The following is a 21,370-nucleotide window of genomic DNA, read 5'->3' as shown; positions in this document are numbered from 1 at the left end:
ATGGTAGAGATTTTGTGCACACACCCTAAATATATATGGTACCCCTTATTTTGGTATTCATCAAAATGTTTTCTTATTACTATTTATCTATCCTAAAATTTTAAGTGGGCAAAACAATTCATTCTAAAAGAAACTGCAAATTTTGAAATATTTAGTAGTTGGAAGTAAAACAATTGGTAACAAATTTTGAAATTTGGTACCAATGGTTACATTTTTCCTTTATTTTTAGAAAATTAATACGAGTTTTGATCGGATTTTTTTTAAATCTGATGCATTTATATCGAGTTTTTTTTTAAATCAATATTTTTTATGAAAAAATTAATATCTTATTGGATTTTCTTAAAAAATCGAGAACCAGTAAGATTTCATATTTTTTGAAAATTCTGGTATACCAATTTTTTAACTCAGTTTAAAAATTTTGATATACCAAATTTTGGAAATTGGTGAAAATTTTACATTTTTATTGTATTTTTTAAAAATTGATGAGTTTTTATCCGATTTTTTTAAAAGCTAATGCATTTTTATCGAATTTCCGTTCAGTATTTTTTTATGGAAAAAAATGATATTTTATTGGATTTTCTTTTTAAAAATCAAAAAATAGCAAGATTTTCAGATTTTTTTGAAAATTTTGATAGTTCAATTCAGGATGCTTTCTTCGCTCCTGAGATGGATGTTTCTTTATCGATTTTAAGCAGTTTTCCACCATTGTGATGTTGTATGTTTTACTTGCATGTGCTTGTTTTTAACTTTGTACAAAATTTAATAGATTTTGGGTATCTCTAACAAAAATAATTCATTTTTATATATTATATATGACATATATTTCTCTTCTGGAGTGATGTATTAGCATGGGCACAGTCTATTGGTAAATAATATTGTATTATTGTTGGTGTTCGTTCTCATACCATAAACAAGATCAACGGGATGAAAGATAAATTGATTATGGGTTACGACAAAGGAAGAAACTACAAGAAGATGAATTCCTCTTAATGCACTTTTTATATGAAAGTTAAATGTTCGTTTATGACGAGATTTGTCACAAGTGGTAACGGTTGGAAGGTGACAGATAGGTGTGGATTTCATAATTATGAAATATACGGAGTATGTTGTATCTAATAGGAAATAGCATATTATGGAACTATGAAACAAAGCCATGTATTAGATAGAGAGTTTGAGTTTGTGAAACACTTAAAACATTTTAAGGTAGTATGTTGCTTCATTAGAACAACACATGGGTTACCTTGTATGCGTGAACTTGCAGGTCTTCAAATACAAGGTGACCGTGATTCGTTAGAATTCATTCATGTGTTTTTTTACACATTGAAAAGCATGTAGTAACTCAAGAAGATAATGGACACAATTGGATTTAGAAGAAGAGCGTGAAGAGTTGAAGAGGTATTTCAGTACATGGGATATAATTGGGCAGAAGGCAATGAAGAAAAAAGTTTGGGAATTGACACGTTCATCCATAATTTCCATGTATCCACCACCAATAAAGTACAAGCCAAATGGGAAAATAAGAAGAGTAAAAATGGTCAAAAGAATGATGTGCATCATGATTCTTTGTAGTGGGACTATGTTGAGGCCTCATAGGATAGTCAGTCGACGAATAAATTATGTACAAAACCAACTGCAAGTCAATCGTCTAGCAAGTGTTTAAGACATCTTTACTTGTCTCAGTTTCCTATTTTCCTACATGACTGCATTAAAGATATTGATGACGTGAAGCTTGATGGAAATTGTGGTTTTCATGTTATTGTAACTTTACTTAGATGGAGTGAAAAGTTATGGTTTTTAGTTCAAATATGGTTAGATGGTGAATTTAATCAAAACCATAATTTGTATTCCAAAGTGTTATATGACAAGGTCTATGAAGTTCGAAGTTAGTTACAAATATTTGACTTGAGTGTTTAGGATCATGACAAATGGATAATGATTCCTGATATGGGTTATCCTATTGCTAATAGATACAATGTGATATTGGTCTCTTTGTCCAAGAATATTAACATCACTTTCTTCCTGCTAATGGTATCTCTATTTATGTCTGTGAGTAGATGTAAGCTTGTTGTAGTTGGTATGTACTAGACTTTTTAATATATCTAATACCTAGTACGGGTTACCGACATTTTTTTTAAAATTCGGTAGTTACGAAGAATATTTTACAAAAAACAATTGACCTTTATAAAATTTCTTGAAAAAATTTGATATTTCATCATACATTTTCCATAAATCAATGGATTTTTTGGGGTTTTCAAAAAAATCTGGTAGTTATTTATATAAATCAACAAAATTCAATAAAATTTAGCAAAAGTCTAGTATAAATTCATGTAACATCCAACAAAACTAAAAAAATATGATATTATATGATAAAATCCGATAAAACACAACACTTAAAAAAATGGAAAAAATCAGTAAGGGCATAAGGATAAAAGCATAGCTCCATGGGGTGCCATGTATGACTGAGGGTGGTAGGACAAAATCTCATTATAACAGTTCTTTCGTGGTATTTAGTATGGTTCATTCGAGATTTGATCCAAGATGGATCCGTTCATTTTATCATATTATATTTAATATTTTTTATAATGGATGATCAGGATTGATTACCTGCAATCTATTGCAAACTTGTTGTTTTTCCAACCAAAACAAAAATATGAAATAATATATTTTTTTGTTGGAGTGTTGCATCACATTGGGTGTTTTGTGTTCTATTGCATTGGATTGTTGCATTACATTGGGCTTGTTTGGTATGATGATATATTGGATTGAATGTTTACAAAAAAAAATATGGAAAACATTTTCTACTCTTTCATTTTCATTATTTCTGGAAATGTTTTACAACAGTCATCTTCTGAAAAACATTTCCACGTTCTCATCTTTATTTTTTTATGAAAATGTTTTTTACAACTCATCTTCTGGAAAACAATTCCACAGTTTCATCTCCATTTTTTATGGGTTTTTTTTTTTTACAAAACTCATCTTCTTTAAAACATTTTCCACTCGTTCATCTTCATTTATTTTTGAATTTTCTTTACAATATTCATCACCTTCCCATTTTTTCAGATTTATTTTTTAATTCAGAAATAGGCAACACTTATGAAGTGTTACAGTAGATTTTGAATTTGAAAATAGACAATACTTGTGAAGTGTTGCAGTAGTTTTGAATTTAGGAATAGACAACACTTGTGAAGTGTTGCAGTAGGTTTGAATTCGAAAATAAGCAACATCTTGTGAAGTGTCGCAGAATATAAAACAGTACAACCTTTGAAAATTATTTATGTAGGAGAAACAGTGCAACATTCAGTAAAAGTATTGTTGTAGGCGAGACAATGTAACACTTAACAAAAGTGTTGCTAAAAGTATGTATTTCATCAAGAGTCGCAACCTTAGGAAACAACATCAGTTTCACTTATAAATTAAGCATTATGGATTCAGAAAAACACACTAGAAAAACCTATCTTCTTCACACAAAATTTTGGATTTCATCTTTCCTACTTTTGAGTTTTCGTCGGTCTTGTACAAACTCGAGTATAGGCTGAATTATCCTGTGTATTCTTGTATTTCAACTCTAAAACATTTGAGAGTGCTTGAAATACTTATAAGGAAAGTGATTTCGTTCACGATTATAGCCTATATCCATTTTGTTTAAATTAATTTTCTAACAGAACCATTTGCCTCTCTTCGACAATACAAAGTTTGTTGTTGCAACTAATAATGTAGTTTATGTGATGTTTCATGTGGAAACATGATACATACCTATAAATTTTTTGTTGTAAATTATTAACAATTAATAACCTTGAGTGTGTTCCAAAATGACAATAAAATATTCAAGTGAAGATTAATTTTTGAATTCAGAAATATGTAACACTTGTGAAGTGTTGTAGTAGGTTTTAATTCAAAAATAAGCAAGTGTTGCAGAATGTCAAACAATGCAACCTTTAAAAACTGTTATTTTAGGCGAAATAATATAATATTGGGTAAAAATATTGTTATAGGTGGAAACAGTGCAACGTTTGAAAAATACTGTTGTAGGCGAAACAATGCAACACTAACCAATTTTTTTGCTGAAAATGTGTATTTCATCAAGGACCACAATCTTATGAAACAACACCAATTTGGTCTACAAATTTAGCATTATGGATTCAGAAAAACACATTAAAAGATTTATCTTCTTCACACAAAATTCTGAATTTCATCTTTCCTACATCCGAGTTTTCATCGGTCTTATACTAACTTGAATATAAGTTGAATTATCTTGGGTATTCATGCATTCCAATTCTAAGACAATTGAGAGTGCTTGAAATATTTATAAGGAAAATGATTTCGTTCACGATTCCAACCTCGATCCATTCTATTTAAATTAATTTTCTAACAATCTTATAAATATGTCAAATAATGACAACCGAGACTTCCGTATCAAAATCAAGAACAAAAATAGAGATGATACATGTGTGTTTTATTGTTCATCATAGATATTAAAGCATTGTGAAAATCATAATATTAGGATTCAAATGAAATTTTTCTAAAAGTCAATGTGAGAGTTTTGATTACTTATATTATATTTTGCCGATAATATTTAAGATATATGTCATGCATAATATTTTTTTAAAGAATTTAATTGAAATGCACTGACAGTGTCAGTTAATTACAACCATTGATTTGTTAGAGAAATTTAACTTTTATTATAATCACATATAAAGTAATACAAATGGATGATTGTGATGTATTGACAATGTGAAAGTTTTTACACTGACAGTATATAACAATTAATTTCTTTTTAAAATTGTCAGTATATATTATATTTCTTGCTATGATTGTCGTAATGCACCGACATAAACATGATATGTATATATTTTAATATGTCGTTTATATATATATATATATATATATATATAAAAGTTTAATTAAAATGCACTGAACAGTAAAGATATTTATATATATATATATATATATATATATATATATATATATATATATATATATATATATATATATATATATATATATATATGGGAGATAATTGTGAAATATTTTTATTATGCGTATTGTCTTGTTTCAATGCAAGATTTTTATAGCATAATGGTAAAATATAAACTCACCAAGTATGCTATTATGAGGAAGATAAATAACTTAAATTTATTACTGTTTGATGTATCATAATATTAAAATGGCTATTATGCAAAAATTGCTATATGTATCTATGCTAACGTTTTTTTATATGTGAGATATTAAAATGTTTGTTATATATCTTAACATAATTTTGCAATGTGATAGATAAAAATGGTTGACTGTACCATTTGTTTGCTTTTCTGCTGTTGTATTATAATTGTTATATTTTTTAAATTATTTATATGTTAATGTGAATTATCAAGGGAATGAAACGTTTCAAATGACCTTACATTACTAAATGATACTTGGTTAAGTATTATGCAACATAAAAACTATATATATATTTTAAATATATTGCATAGTAAATGAATTCAAAACTGGTCTAGAGAGTTCAATAGATCTAATAATTATAATAAACATATACATATTCTATTTGTTTGTTACAATACAATGAATGTTGAATTAATTTTGTTGGACAGAATTGCGAATGTGAATTAGAATGTAATTAATTTTCAAACACAAAATATTGTTGATTTGATTGTAAAGTTTTGTTCTTTTTGTTTATTTTTTAATTGTGCTATGTTAAGTAAATTTGTGTAATGATGAATTGAAATTGAACTTTTGATAATTTAAAGTATAAATTTGTTGAGTGTAGTCAAATCTATTAAACTTTATAATTTCAAATTATATAATTGATAAATGATACTATTATAATATAGATTTTAATTTAATTAAATTATGAATAAAATGTTACACTTATATTTTGAATTTATTTATTAAAGTAGAGTTCGTTAATCACCAAAGTGATCAAACTCATAAAAGTTTATAATTTTAAATTTTAATTGAACTTTGATTGGGATGTTATGTGAGTTATTTGTGTTTGATTATAGTATTTATTATTACATGACATATAAAGATCATTTAAAGATGGATCATAATTTTTATAAATTTTTGAATTTGGAGTCTAATGAAACTATTGAATCTTATGTGGAATACTAAAAACCTTGACACGAAGGATATGGAACTTAAGATTCCCACAAATGAAGAACCTTGTGAGGAAGGTTTTTCGCGGATTGTTGAAACAAAAATCAAAAGTTCCTCTTAGATTGTTGAAAATCAAAAGTTCCTCTTAGATTGTTGAAAAAACAACTCGAACTTAGAATAAGCAATATAGTCTAAAAGACTAAGGATCTAGGACCGAACAAAATCGATAATCAATTTATTTTTCATCTAGTTGAAGAAAATAGTGAGAATTTTGTTTATAAAGTTCATATTATTCTTCAAGTGAAAGATGATCCTAAGACTATATGGAAGCAGTAGCTTTAAGGGTCTCCTCTTATTTAGAAGGAAGTGTCATAGTGATGATACACTAAACGCATATAAGGATAAATTAGTAGTCAAAGGTAATGTGTTGATTATTTTAACACATATGCAATGCTAGCTATGACATCAATAATTAGAAGTATTGTTTGCATTAGCTTCTTTGCATGATCTTATAGTTTATCAAACGAATGTTAAAACGATATTCTAAAATAGAGTTCTCAATGAGGAGGTTTACATGGAGAAATCAGAAGGTTATATATGTGTTTTCTGATACTGAATAAAAGGTGTGCAAGCTTGTCAAATCCATGTATAGGTTAAAACAAGCACCAAAATAATGACATTAAAAGGTTGACTTTGTCATAGAAAAACTCACCAAGTAAAGGGAGACACACAACTTGGGGGTGGGGGGGTCAATCATTATCAAAACACGAACTCAAAGAGTTTGTCATTATCAAAAGGGGGGAGACTGTGAAGAATACATCTTATATCTAGTTTTAGTTTTGATGAAGACAATATTATCAAAGAAGAAAATGATCAAAAGTGTCGTGCACATCAATAATGAAATTAATCAAGAAGGTTGAAGATAGAGAAGTGAAGATTTGAGACACGTGAACATAACTAAGATACTCATTATGATCCATACTATACTACTTTAAATTTCTCAAAATGTCATCTCTCAATTCATCTAAAATACTTTTTGCATCATCACACATGATCATCTAAAAATCTTCTTCATTTGAGTTTTGTGAAAAGTATTTATACACAAAGTGTGTGAGAACATTGTGATATTGCTTTGTCGCTGTTTTGATTATATGTTTATCATTAGCAACGAGATGAATTGAATTTTAGAAATAAAGAGGTTTCTAACTTCCACATTCAAGATGAATGATCTTGAACTAGTTTATACACTTTTGAGGATTTAGTAAAGCGAAATAGTGGGATTATGAATATAGCCAAACACATTATGTTGAGAAAGTACTTGATAGGTTGAAACATTTACATTTTAATAAAGTGAGTACTCAATTTGATCATAGTATCAAACTTCAAAAGAATGATTGAAAAGTTATGGCTAAATTGGAATATGCAAGTGTATGTAATATACTAGACCCGACATAACATTTGCAATTAGTAAAATGAGTAGATTTTACTAGCAATCCAAATGGTGAGCACTGGAAGGCCATCATTAGAATTTTGACTATCTTATGAAAACAAGAAATCTTGGTCTATATTATGGTAGATTTATTATCATATTAGAAGGATATACTGATGCGAGTTTGATATCAAGTGTTAAATATCATAAATCTACAATTATATGGATATTTACACTACCCGGGGGTGCAATTTACTGGAAGAGCAAGAAATAAATGTGGATCGCTCTCTCAACCATATAATCAAAGTTAAAGGCTCTTGATTCCGCTAATGAAGAAGTTGAATGGTTGAAGGACCTTATGTTGGAAGTTCAATTGACTAAAGACAATGTTTCAAAGGTGTTGATATATTGCGGTAGTCATGCCACTTTACCTAGAGCATACAAAAGTGTATAACATAAAGTCTTGGGAAGTAGGAGTTAGACATTCTTTCGTGATAAAATTGATTAAGGATGTAATCATTTCTTTCACATATATACAATTGAATTATAATTTGGATGATCAATTTACTAAGCCATTGCACAAAGACTTAGTAAAGACAACCTTGAGAGGTATGGGGTTGAAACTCCTTGAATAAGAGTTCCAACAACGGTGACAACCCAATCTTATGTTAACAGAACACTAATCTCAAGATTTAATGGGTAACAATAAATCGTTAATTTGGATGTTTGCCGGATATTTGATAATAATGTTGACTATTTTAAATTAAGGGTTGTGTTTTTCCAAACTCTTAATGAATTTCAATACCAATAATAAGTATCTCATGGAAAATGATACAATATGAAACTTCACCTATGTGAGTTTCGAGATGGTGTCATCTCAAAGTGAGAGTTGAATTTTCTTTCATGAAAAATTCACGAAAACATAAAAAACACATGGCCATAATAAGGGCTAGACGAGATATGTAGGAGGAGAACCTTTAAAGGATGTGTGTAAGGTAACACCGGTCTAATCATATGGATTAATGGTTTAAAAACATTGCTACCTACACATTATGATTAAACTTTGCATTGTCCTCACTAGGGTTAAGTTTTAAATCGAAAGATACATAACCGTATCAACATTCTTTATTTCTCTTTTTCTAGAATTGATCTTGTCATTAGTAAAACAAGTGGGAGATTATTGTAAATTATTAACAATTAATAATCTTTAGTGTGTTCAAAAATGACAAGAAAATATTCAAGTGAAGATTAATTTTTGAATTCAGAAATAGACAATACTTGTAAAGTGTTGCAGTAAATTCAGAAGTAGGCAACACTTGTGAAATGTTGCAGTAAGTTTGAATTCGAAAATAGACAACACTTTGTGAAATGTTGTAGAATGTGAAACAATGCAACCTTTGAAAACTGTTGTTGCAGGGGAAACAATGTAATATTGGATAAAGATGCCGTTGGAGGCGAAACAATGCAACATTTGAAAAGTATCGTTGTAGGCGAAACAATGCAACACTTAACAAAACTATTGCTGAAAGTGTGTGTTTCATCAAGAGCCGCAACCTTATGAAATAACACCAGTTTGACCTATGAATTAAGCATCCCAAATTCATAAAAACACATTAAAAAATTTATATTCTTCACACAAAGTTCCAGATTTCATTTTCCCTACATTTAAGTTTTCATCGATATTGTGCAAACTCGAGTACAAGTTTAATTATCCTGGGTATCCGTGCGTTCCAACCCTAAGATACTTGAGAGTCCTTGAAATGCTTATAAAGAAAGTGATTTTGTTCACGATTATAGGCTCGATCCGTTCGATTTAAATTAGTTTTCTAACAGTTTTATCATCTTTTATTTCAAGAATTTATTTTTCTGAACCGTTATGCATTCATTTAGAAAAGTAACAGATTATAAAAAAATGCATTAATTCTTCCTGCCGGACATCAATTCATGAAGTTGCAACACGACATCAATTCTTTTACGAGTATAAGTCAATGAATGCTTCTAAGTAAGCTTTCCCATACAAAAGACATAAAGACTAATGGATATGAAAATTAACAGAGCCAAATTGAAATTAGCATAGTTAATTAATTCATGGAAATGATAGATCTCTTTTGAAAGGAGTTGTGGAATTAGAAAAAGAACAAATAGTTAAGTGAGAATAATCTAAATAATAACACCATTTCTAATGTGAAAGTGATTAGTACATGACTACGCAAACATGATTGATGTATGATATGGTTAGTGTAACGCCACAAACTGCGCATCTTCTTTTCGGTAGTCTGGACAGATAAGAACTCCAAAGTTAAGCGTGTTTGATTTGGAGTAGTATTTGGACGAGCGACCTTCTGAGAAGTTTTTCGGAAAGCATGTGAGTGAGTATAAAACATGCTGAAAAGACTCATATTGGTTTGTGAGGTCAGTCGGTAATCCTGAAAGCAGTATGAGGCGTTACAAATGGTATCAGAGTAGACATCTCCCAGTACGATGTGGTTCAAAGACGAATCAAATGGAAGTTGGTGGACATGTAACACCCGAGGCCGAAGAGGGCGGAAAATGGTTACATGTAACATCGAATGGCGAGAGAGTGGTTGTTAGTGCACGAGGCATGGCAATGAGACACTCTTAGCAACTTCTAAAAAAAAATGAGTTCACATCGGAATGAGAGAGATCCTGAGATTGTGCATGTATGAGACTGCATGATTGAAAGAAGACTTATAACCAAGAAGATGCATATTCTTTTCGGTAGCCTAAAAAGATAAGAACTCCATAGTTAAACGTGCTTGACTTGAAGTAATATTTAGATGAGTGGTCTTCTGAGAAGTTTTCTGGAAAGCATGTGAGTGAGGACAAAACATATTGAAAAAATCCATGTTAATTCATGAGGTCAATCGATAATCCTGAAAGCAATCTGGACGTTACAATTAGCATCTAAATATGTTATTATAGTATAATATGTGTGTAATGTGTTTGTATCTTTATCCTTTAAAAGATCATAAGCATGAAGATTTTATCAAACGGTAACACAAGTATGCCGTCTGGTCTCATAGCATGGAGTTTATTCAATGACACATACAACTTCACCATTAATGAAAAGAATTTGAGAGTGAACAAAAAGGGCATCGCTTGGAAGAGTGATAGAGAGCACAAGTTCGAAAAAGATGTTTTCCCACTAACTTTAAAAATAGTTCTATAATAGGTGGTGCCCATCTGTGTAAAATAACAATTTCCTTGATTTTTAAAATAAGTTGATTAAAAGGTAAATAAATATTTCAAACTAATTAATTTTTAAAAATTGCATTTAATCGAAATAATAAATATTTCAAAGATAAAAGAAGTAAATTTAATTGACATATTGTTCTAAATGGTTGAAAATGAAGAGTGACTCGAGTCACACCAACCACGGTGCCATTGGTAATTGGTAAAGCTTCCTTCGCCTTCAACCGAACCATCTCTACCTAGGGTTTCTCATTCCTCCGATGCTCCACTCCAACTCATCGGCAACAAAAGGTAAACATGTTTTCGTTTGTGATCGAGCAAGGGTTTCTCAACCGCCGGAGCCTCCAAACAACCGTCCCGCCGCCACTGTTGATCACGCCTTGGCCGGTGACACCAAGAAACAGCATTCGCACAGGAGTTGTGAAGAGTACGGCGAAGTCACCACATAAGCTTCTGGTATGTAGAGGTTCATATGCATTTTACTTTTTATTTCCTTGCTCATTGCTTCTTTCACAACCACATTGTGTATTAATTTACTTCACTTCAATTCATTATTATATGTCTTTGTAAGTTGAGAATTATTGTATATAATCATAAAAGTTTTTTAAAAAATTACTTTGCCAAATATTATTATACCAAATTGGTATATTGCTATGAAATACTGACACCAGAAACATGACACCGACACTGACACCGGAAGCACGACATCGGCAATAATTTGAAAATGTAATCACAAGGGTTGGTGTTGGTTTCGGACACTTCAAAGGTGTTGCTGCTAAATAGTTAGTGTAGAAAGACTAGAACAAAGTATTACTACATTTCAAGATATTGATGATAAAGCCTTTTAAATTAAGTTTTTAATGTGTTATTTTTAGCTAAGGTTTGTGTGTATGTTTTAGTTGGTAATCCTATTTCAGGGTAATGTGTGTTGTTATGAGCTAGAATAATTTATGTTATTAGCAATTTATGGCCAAACAATAGATGATGAAATGAACACCGGTCAAAAAATGGTAAAAAAATTATAACAAACTAAAAACTAAGCAAAAGGTGGCAAGAAACAAAGGCATTGATTCAGAGAGATAGAGGTCCTTCTTTGTAGGAGAACATTGAGGAAAGACAGCAACGGTTCCTTTCTGATTACAGACTTTTTAGTGTGCACCGTGTTTTTCTTTTCTTTTTGTTGAGAATCCCTGTTAGTCATCATCTCAGGTATCTTTTTCTCCATTCACCGTCAATCAAAAAAAAAAAAATTCTTGCTTTTAGTTTCCTTTGCAACTTCAAAACACTGAATTCCCAACATCTAAGAAATTTCCAATTTTCTCAATCATTGCGTATTTTCTTCAACCCTTCATAGGTGGGAGAATGTATACTAATGATGTTGAGCTTGATGATCTTAATAAAATTGACTCATCGGGCAAAAAGAAACTTAGAATATTAGTAACTTGGGTTTAAGATTTTATATTTTGGTTTGAGTATGTTGGTTGATTGCAAATGCAAGCATCTTTATTTGACACATTGAGGTTTTTACCATGACATGTCTTTTCATACATGTATTTTTGTTTTCAGGGGTCCCAACCAGTTGATTAAAAGTGGTGCTTCCGGCGGCGTGTTCAATTTGGACGTAGGACTTTTTGGCCGGAACCCTAAAAAAGATCTTATTCATACATGTATTTGTGAGAAGATAAAAAGAGAGTAGGAACAATGTCTTCCCCTGATAACTCCTCGCCGGATAACTCTACACCGGATAATTCCACACCTGATAATAGCACCCCTGATGATGCCGATAACTCTTCTTCGCCACCATCACAACCAACACCTTCAGAATCTCCACCGCAATCTCCACCACAGCAATCTCCACCACCAAAATCCCCACCACCACAATCCCCACCACCATCACCACCTGCACAATCCTCCCCGCCTCCTCCCCAATCCTCTCCGCCTCCTTCACAATCATCTCCCGATCAATCACCTCCATCACCTTCACAATCACAACCTTCTCCTCCACCACCGGCATCAAACAATCCATCCCCACAATCATCAAATTCATCCTTTCAGCCACCAACTCCGGCAGGAGGCCGTTCTTCGCCAGGCTCCTCTGGATCTGGAAATTCACCATCGACCCCACAGAAATCATTACCAAATTCATCATCCGGAAACTCAGGTGGTGATTCCAACTACAACGATAATAATAATACCACTAAGGCAATAATTGGAGCAGCGATTGGGGTGGGAGGTGTTCTTCTCATTATGGTCGTCGCATGCATTTTTTTATCTCGGAAGAAAAAAAGAAAGCAAATGTACTATTATGGAGATCATCCATCTCATGGAAAAGGTGCTAAAATCATAACCCCATTTTTCGTTATTTAGACATATAGGTGTCATATATTTGCAACCGTCCTAGAGGGAATTGAACTATGAAGAACACTTAATTTTTATTCCAATAGAAGTTAATTTCTATCACTAATATCCTTTTTCTCTCTTCAACGTTCCATATTCTCTATTCTACCACTAACAGTTCTATCTATAATGCAGGGAATAACAACTATTACAACAGCGGGCCACCCCCAAATTACTATGGAGGTCCGCACGGGGAACATGTTGTTAGGTTACAAAATGGAATGGGTCCTAACGGAATGGGTCCTAACGGGATGGGTCCTAATGGAATGGGTCCTAATGGTGGTGGTGGTGGTGGTGGTGGTTGGGGTGCACCTCCTATGATGATGAATAGTGCAGACATGAGCTCAAATTACTCTACCGGACCACCACCTTTACCTCCTCCATCACCAAGTCTTGCTTTAGGGCTTAAAGGAGGCACATTCACTTATGAGGAATTGGCAGCCGCAACCGGTGGATTCACCGATGCAAATTTGATAGGACAAGGTGGTTTTGGTTATGTTCATAAGGGTATATTACCAAGTGGAAAGGAAATAGCTGTCAAGAGTTTAAAATCGGGTAGCGGACAAGGAGAACGAGAGTTCCAAGCTGAGATTGACATCATTAGTCGTGTCCATCATCGCCATCTTGTTTCACTTGTTGGATATTGTATTTCTGGTGGCCAAAGAATGTTGGTGTATGAATTTATTTCCAACTACACATTGGAGTATCACCTTCATGGTAAGTATTATGTGCACATTACTGTAAATTGCGGCTAAAATTTGAACCTTTATATTGCGATAAAATGTGGCCAATGCAGTTGAAATTGTGGTTACGATGCCATTAAGGAGATTTCAAAATCTGCAATATTGTGATTCTGCGGACTGCAGTTTAAAACCATTTACTATGCTCTGCTTTAGTACAGGGCACGGGTTTGAGTATTCCTTGTTAACGGACTTAGTTTATCGTCAATGCAGGAAAGGGTAGACCTACTATGGATTGGCCAACTAGAATGAGAATTGCAATTGGTTCTGCTAAAGGGCTTGCCTATCTTCATGAGGATTGTGAGATCCTTGCTCCCTTAATTGTTATGATCTTTCTCTTTTTATTTTTTGATTTCTTTTCTCATTCTATATATTTTTAATTTATGTTATATATTTTTGCATATGCACTCAGGTCATCCTCGCATCATCCATCGTGATATCAAAGCTGCAAATGTCCTCATTGATGATAGCTTTGAAGCAAAGGTTCAACCTTTTTATTTTATCTATTTCAACTATTTTATTTTCACCCCTCATGCTAATGAACTTTTATTGCTTAAGCTAGCTAATTAATTAATTAAGCCATCATTGCATTTTAAAATGTAGGTTGCTGATTTTGGGTTGGCTAAGTTGACAACCGATAATAATACTCATGTATCAACTCGTGTCATGGGAACCTTCGGGTAATTTTTGTTTTCCACAGTTTATGTTATTAATTGCTTCATACTAAATGTAACATGTATATTTGTTCATGCTAACTTAGGTACCTAGCCCCAGAATATGCATCAAGTGGCAAATTGACAGAGAAGTCTGATGTTTTCTCATTTGGGGTCATGCTATTAGAACTTATAACTGGGAAGCGACCTGTGGATGTCACAAATGCCATGGACGACAGCTTAGTGGACTGGGTTGGTATTTGATTTCAAGTCGATGATAACTTATCTTATGATAATTTTCTTTATCTCAATTAACTTTTGGGTTTTTACTTAATTGTGATACGAGCAGGCTCGACCATTGCTAAACCGTGGACTAGAGGAGGATGGAAACTTCGGTGAGTTGGTGGATCCGTTTTTGGAAGGAAATTACAATCCTCAAGAACTTGCCAGAATGGCAGCCTGTGCTGCTGCTAGCATTCGTCATTCTGCCAAGAAGCGTTCTAAAATGAGCCAGGTAAACTGTTTTTGATTGAAAATGAAATACTACTAGATAGAGTGTGATATGTTAATGGAATAACCGAACCACAATAATTCAAAGTTTTGGTTTATGACTTGCTGTGTAGATTGTAAGAACATTGGAAGGAGATGTCTCACTGGATGACTTGAAGGAGGGAATAAAAGCAGGGGGCGTCGCAGCTCATGCCTCTTCATCTGGTAGTTCGGAGTACGACACAATGCAGTACAATGCTGATATTCAGAAGTTCAGAAAGGCTGTGTTTAACAGCCAGGAATATGGCACCAGCAGCTTCTCCAGTGGCGAAGCACCAAAGCCAAAGCCATGATAATTGCTTTAACGGGTTGTTGATCTTACATGTAGAAGGAATCAGAGGGGACAGAAATTCAAATGGGGTTGCTTTTGTTTAATATGTATGGCTTGCTTGTCATGGGAAGTAATAGCATCTCAATTTATGGAGAATCTGAGATTGAGGCTCTCTTTCTGAGTGTGTTGTGTAAGGCATAATTTTACGCCACTGTTACATACTTCTTTAATTTGTTCACTGTTTCTTATATTATGTAATGTAATATGATTATTGTGTGCTCGAATATACACAGACATATCTTGGAATGGAGTGCATAAACATGACTATAGTAATATAGTACTATAATTTAGTGATAGTGCCAAATTCTTTTTTTTTTGGGACATATGCAGCACTCTGATCCATTTATTATACTAAAATTCTTAATCCACCAACTAATAATCTTAGGCACTCTCAAATTTCTAAAATACTAAATAGCAGGAGTTATTTAGTAGTGTTTTTTCAAAACTAACTTTTTTTTCCATCAAAATTTTCATAATTTTTTCGAAATATCCTTGTGATAGTTTTCTTTTTTGTTTTAAGGTAAGGTGACTACTTCGTTACCCAACAAAATAAGTTGGGTAACATTACCCATTGGTTTAAGAAAATGTAACTTCACATGTCATTATGAAAATCATATATTAGAAATTGTGGCATTATATTTTTTAATAATAAAAAATTTATCCATGTTATTTAATTGATATTAATTCCCGATGTACAGTTATAATTTTTTGAGAATAAAGTAAGATTTGCAATTTTTTATAAAAATAATATGATATAGTTAATTAAGATATGTTTGGTGACTATTCCTCTCATTAAAAAATATTTTATTTAGATTGTGTGCAGTTTTTGAAAAAGTTTAAATAATTAAATATATTAAAATATTTTTTTTGGTATGACTTTTAGTTTATAAAATGATTAGGCTAATTAAAGTTTAATAAATTAGAGTATACTATTAAAAAAAGCTTTTTGATATTTTAAATTAAAAATTGTTTCGACACAAACATATTGTAGATGAGATTTTTTATAAGAAAAAAAATATAGTAGTAAAAAAACACGATCTAACCAAATATACCAAGTTAATCATGTTAAAATGGATCTCTAATTAGATTATTTCAATCTAATTAGGTTATTTCAATATAAGGATCAATAAATATTCTTAAATAAAATATTGAAGAAAACGACATTCATATTAATAATGTTAGTATAATTTTTTATTTTATAAATATATTGAGATTCACAAGTGTTACATTAGAGATTTTCAAATGACTATTCGAATACTGATTCGATTTTTAACATTGGACCATCCACAACATGTAAAACACACTAACGAATATAGAAATTCAAAATTTTCAACATTCGGACTCCTAGAGGTTCACCATCACCTTTCCAAACCACAATTTAGTTTATTGGGGTTGGTTGAAAATATAGATGTTGAAGAGATCTTACATCGCCTAGTATTGTGAATGAAGAGAAAGTCTACAAGTTCTTTGAAGTCTCACATCACTAGGTTTTATGAAGGAAAAGAGATTTCAAAGCTATATATAAGATTCAAGTTCTTCATTCCAAGATGCAGCAGTCAAAAACACTTTAAACTTGTATTTGACTTTCTTTATTCTCTTATACTCTTGTATGGAGTGTTGTGAGATCTATTTAATATTTGTTTTGGAGGATGTGAGTGTACTGGGGGTCTGTGTTAGTTGAGGGTATATGATGTATTGTAACAATTTTCACACAGTGTCACTCTCTGATTGTCATTTAACAATAGTCATAGTTTTTTTTCTGATTTTTGGAGTTTCCACATTATGTTCTTGTGTTCCTCTTTTTTCTCTACGTTTTGTTTGTTCTTTCCCAATAATTGGTATCAAGAGCATTGGTTTGGCGGGGTATAAATTTTTTAGTATGCTTTGTGGTTGCAGTTTTGGCTGATCTTCCACATCAGAAAATAAATTTTATACTCTGTGTTGGTTGAATTTTTTTGTTTTGTTGCAGGAAAGGTTTTGGTTGAAATGTCAAGTTTTTCGAGTGCAGTGAAGATTAACTTAGAGAAATTTGATCGAAGAATTAATTTTACCTTGTGGAAAATTCAAGTCAAAGGTGTTTTAATACAATTGGGATTACACAAGGCGTTAAAAGGAAACATTTCTAACATGGACAATGAGAAGTGGAAGAACTAGGTTTGAGAGCTTCGAGTACAATCCACATGTCTTTGGCTAAAAATATTCTTGCAAATGTTTTTGGTGCATCGTCAGCCAAAGAGCTTTGAGAGAAACTTGAAGGGATATATCAAGGAAATGGTATATCAAATCGTTTATTGTTGAAAGAGCAGTTTCATAGCCTGCGCATGGATGAACATACGAAAGTATCTGATCATATAAGTGTTCTAAATGGTATTGTTTATGAATTAGAAACTATTGGAGTCAAGATTGATGATGAAGATAAAGCTTTGAGACTCATATGGTCTCTTCCATCTTCCTCTGAGCATATTAAACATGTTTTAATATATGAGTATGAAACTTTGAGCTTTGAAGAAGTTGCTAGTAAGATTATTTATGAAGAAAAAAGATTGAAGGGTGAGGAGAATACTTCATCAAACTCAATGTTGGTTGCAAGAGGAAAGTCGTACTTGAAGAAAAACAATGAAATGGGTGTGAGATGTTGGAAATATGGAAAGCTTGGACATATAAAGTATAAGTGTCTTGATGGGGCGACATCAAAGAAGGGCTTTAAGGCAAATGCTAGCAATGTTTCTCTCGTTGTGAGAGAGGATGATCTTCTCTAAAAATTGAGAAGTGTGTCCTCATGACACTTCCGCTGTCATGGAAAAGGACGAGCTATTGCTAGTGGATTAACACATGGGCATTAATGTAAAGTGTATTGTGAGATTATGTCGATGGTTGAAGAGATTCTGGCCAACATGGATGCTGCACCATAAAGTTTCACCGTGGTTTTTGACATGTGAAAATTCTTTAAGTGGTTTAATTTCAAGTTGAGTATACCCTTATTTAGGTGGAGTATGGTAGTTTTTTAAGACTATGATTGTTAGTGAAGATAATGTGAAAATTCTTGGAGTGATGTAGCTTCAAGTGAATATACTCTTTATGGTGAAGTATGATTGTCGGTGAAGATAATGACAATTTATGTATTATTTTCAATCAAGGTGGAGATTGTTGGGGTTGATTGAAAATATACATGTTGAAGAAATCTCGCATCGCTTAGTTTTGTGAATGAAGAGAGAGTCAAAAGCTATATATATGATACAAGTTCTTTGAAGTCCCAAGTCTCTTAGTTTTGTGAAGAAAGAGAAATTTAAGGCTATATATAGGATTCAAGTTCTTCATTCCAATATAGGGATGACAATTTGACTCATCCCTAATGGGCACCCGCAAATTTACCCACAACGGGTAGGATAAAAACCTGCAAAAACGGGTACGGGCATGAGCTCAAGTATTTACCCATAAAAAAAAGCGGGTATGGGTGCGGGTATGGGCAACTTGGTACCCATCCCGCCCCATATCCGCACACTATATATTATATGTAATTTTATTTTATTTTATATATTTTAGTTTATATTGTTATATAAAAATGTATGTCTATCAATTATAAAACCTATATCAATGTTAAGCCATTACATATTTAATATAAGTGTTTGTTTATTTCAACTATAAATTATTTGAATTTTTTTTAATGTTTTTAAAAACTTAAAATTATATGATATTTTATAATTGATCTATTTATTTTTAATAGGAATGCAGGTCACGGGTACGGGTACAAGTACTTACATACCTATATGGCACGGGTACGAGTGCTAACTTTGACACCCAAGCGGGTATGGGCTCGGGCACAGGGATTTTTTCAAATTACGGGTATGGGGATGGGTATTATAGTACCCTGCCCAAATCCTGCCCATTGTCATCCCTATTCCAATATGCACCGGTCAAAAGCACTCTAAGTTTCTAATTGAGTTTCTTTGTTCTCTTATATTCTTGTATTAAATTATTGTGAGATATAGTTAAATATTTGTTTTGGAGGGTGTATGTGTATTGAGAGTCTGTGTTAGTTGAGAGTATATTATGTGTTGTAACAATTTTCACATAATGTTATTCTCTGACTGTCATTTGACAACGACCATGGTTTTCTCCGGTTTTGGAGTTTCCACGTTATATTCTTGTGTTGTGATTGTGTTCCTTTTTTTCTCTCTATGTTTTGTATGTTTTTCCCCAACATAATTTACATGTGTCACACTAGATATAGTCATTCTCAATTGACTCTTTCCAGCCCTAGGCGAACACCAACTCAAATTTTTAACATCTGACCGTTTACAATGTATAAAATAAACTAACAAACATAGAAATCCAAAAAAATTCAACAATCGGACTCTTGGAGGTCCACCATCACCTTCCCATATCACAATTCACAAGTGTCACACTAGAAAGGGTCATTCTCAACTGACTCTTTCCAACCCTCGACGAAAAGCGACTCAAAGTTTTAATATCATATCGTCCACAACATGTAAAAAAACTAACAAACTTATAAACTCCAAAATTTCAAAAAACAGACTCCCGGAGGACCACTATCACCTTCCCATCACAAGTGTCCGACTATAAATGGTCATTTTCAATTGGCTATTTCTAACCCAGAACAAACATTGGCTCAAATTTTTAACATAAGACCATCCACTTTTAAGAAGATGTTCATCATCTATCTTAGCTTAGCTTTGACGAAGACAAAATCTTATCAATGAAGAAATATCAAAGAAGAAAGATCAAATAAAAAGATTAAAGAAGAAAAAGATTGGAATCAAGTATCAAGATTGAATAAGCCTTGTAAATCAAAAGATTGCTTCAAGCTTTTTATTGAAATTTTTGGACATTGGGAAAAATGCAACTACAACCAAATGCTTTTTGGTTTTGTTTCAAATTTTGTGAACGTTGTAGGAAATGTAACTGATTGACATAAAACTGCAATGAGTTATATCTGCGAATTTTTGAAAAAACTTGAACCAATATGAAACCTTTTCATTCCAAATGTTCATGAAACCTTTTCCAAACCATTGCAAATTTTCAAAAAAATATGAACCAATATGAAATCTTTTCCTTTGAATGATTCTTATACAAAGGAATATAATTTTTGTTTGAGTTATAATAGTTTCATCATTAAAACTATTTTGTAATTGCCCAACATTAGGGATAATGGTTGAGAAAAAGTGAGAGAGGTATCATATTTAAGAGGGGTCCTAAATAGAAATTCATGAGTAGTATTAAGAAAAAAAAGTATTGAACTAGAAGAGTTCATCTATGACAATTTGTACTTTTACTATTAAGAGTGGATTTCCTTTCTTAGGTTAAAACCTTACAGACGTATGTGACATTGCACCGAATCATGTTACCAATTCCTTGTGTCCTAATTACTTTATCTGCATTTTAACTATTACTGCATTAATCTTGTTATTCACATTATCTCGGACATTGTGTTTTGACATCTTTACATAGGAGAACATAATTTCATATAGAAATTCAAAAAATTCAACATTTGGACACCCGAAGGTCCGCCATCGCCTTCCCATATAAAATTTCACAAGTGTCACACTAAAAATAATCATTCTCAATAGACTCTTTCTAACCCAGGACGAATACCGACTCAAATTTTCAACATCAAACCATTCACAACATGTAAAACATACTAATAAACATAGAAACTGAATTTTTCAACATTCGTACTCTCAGAGGTCCACCATCAATCATCTTCCCATATCATAATTCACAATGGTCACACTATAAAAGTGTTTTTCTCAATTGACTTTTCCATCTATGGACGAACACCGACTCAAATTTTCAACATCAGAGAAATTCCAACTTACAAATTACTTATTATAATTACACGTGATTGAACGACGTGGTTGAAAAAATCTCAATCACTCAGTAGTTTCTAATCATATTAAGTATGACTTGAATTTCTACGATGATGATTTTTAGGCTAACCTAATTTGAA

The 21,370-nt window shown here is 32.0% G+C and overlaps 1 protein-coding gene across 1 annotated transcript; it reads left to right on the top strand.

Annotated features, from left to right (window-relative positions):
- The first annotated feature begins 10,866 nt into the window (after positions 1-10,866).
- Positions 10,867-15,692, top strand: LOC127120265 (proline-rich receptor-like protein kinase PERK4). Its single transcript, XM_051050675.1, has 9 exons — positions 10,867-11,188; positions 12,299-13,064; positions 13,265-13,846; positions 14,083-14,169; positions 14,282-14,352; positions 14,473-14,549; positions 14,630-14,774; positions 14,872-15,036; positions 15,146-15,692. The coding sequence occupies exons 2-9, from the start codon at positions 12,434-12,436 to the stop codon at positions 15,362-15,364; spliced, it is 1,977 nt and encodes a 658-aa protein (XP_050906632.1). The 5' UTR covers positions 10,867-11,188; positions 12,299-12,433; the 3' UTR covers positions 15,365-15,692.
- Positions 15,693-21,370: the final 5,678 nt, after the last annotated feature.

The sequence above is a fragment of the Lathyrus oleraceus genome, chromosome 2, assembly GCF_024323335.1.
Source record: "Lathyrus oleraceus cultivar Zhongwan6 chromosome 2, CAAS_Psat_ZW6_1.0, whole genome shotgun sequence".
Classification (NCBI taxonomy): domain Eukaryota; kingdom Viridiplantae; phylum Streptophyta; class Magnoliopsida; order Fabales; family Fabaceae; genus Lathyrus; species Lathyrus oleraceus.
The sequence above is the reverse complement of the archived record's forward strand: the minus strand, read 5'-3'. Positions and strand labels throughout refer to the sequence as shown.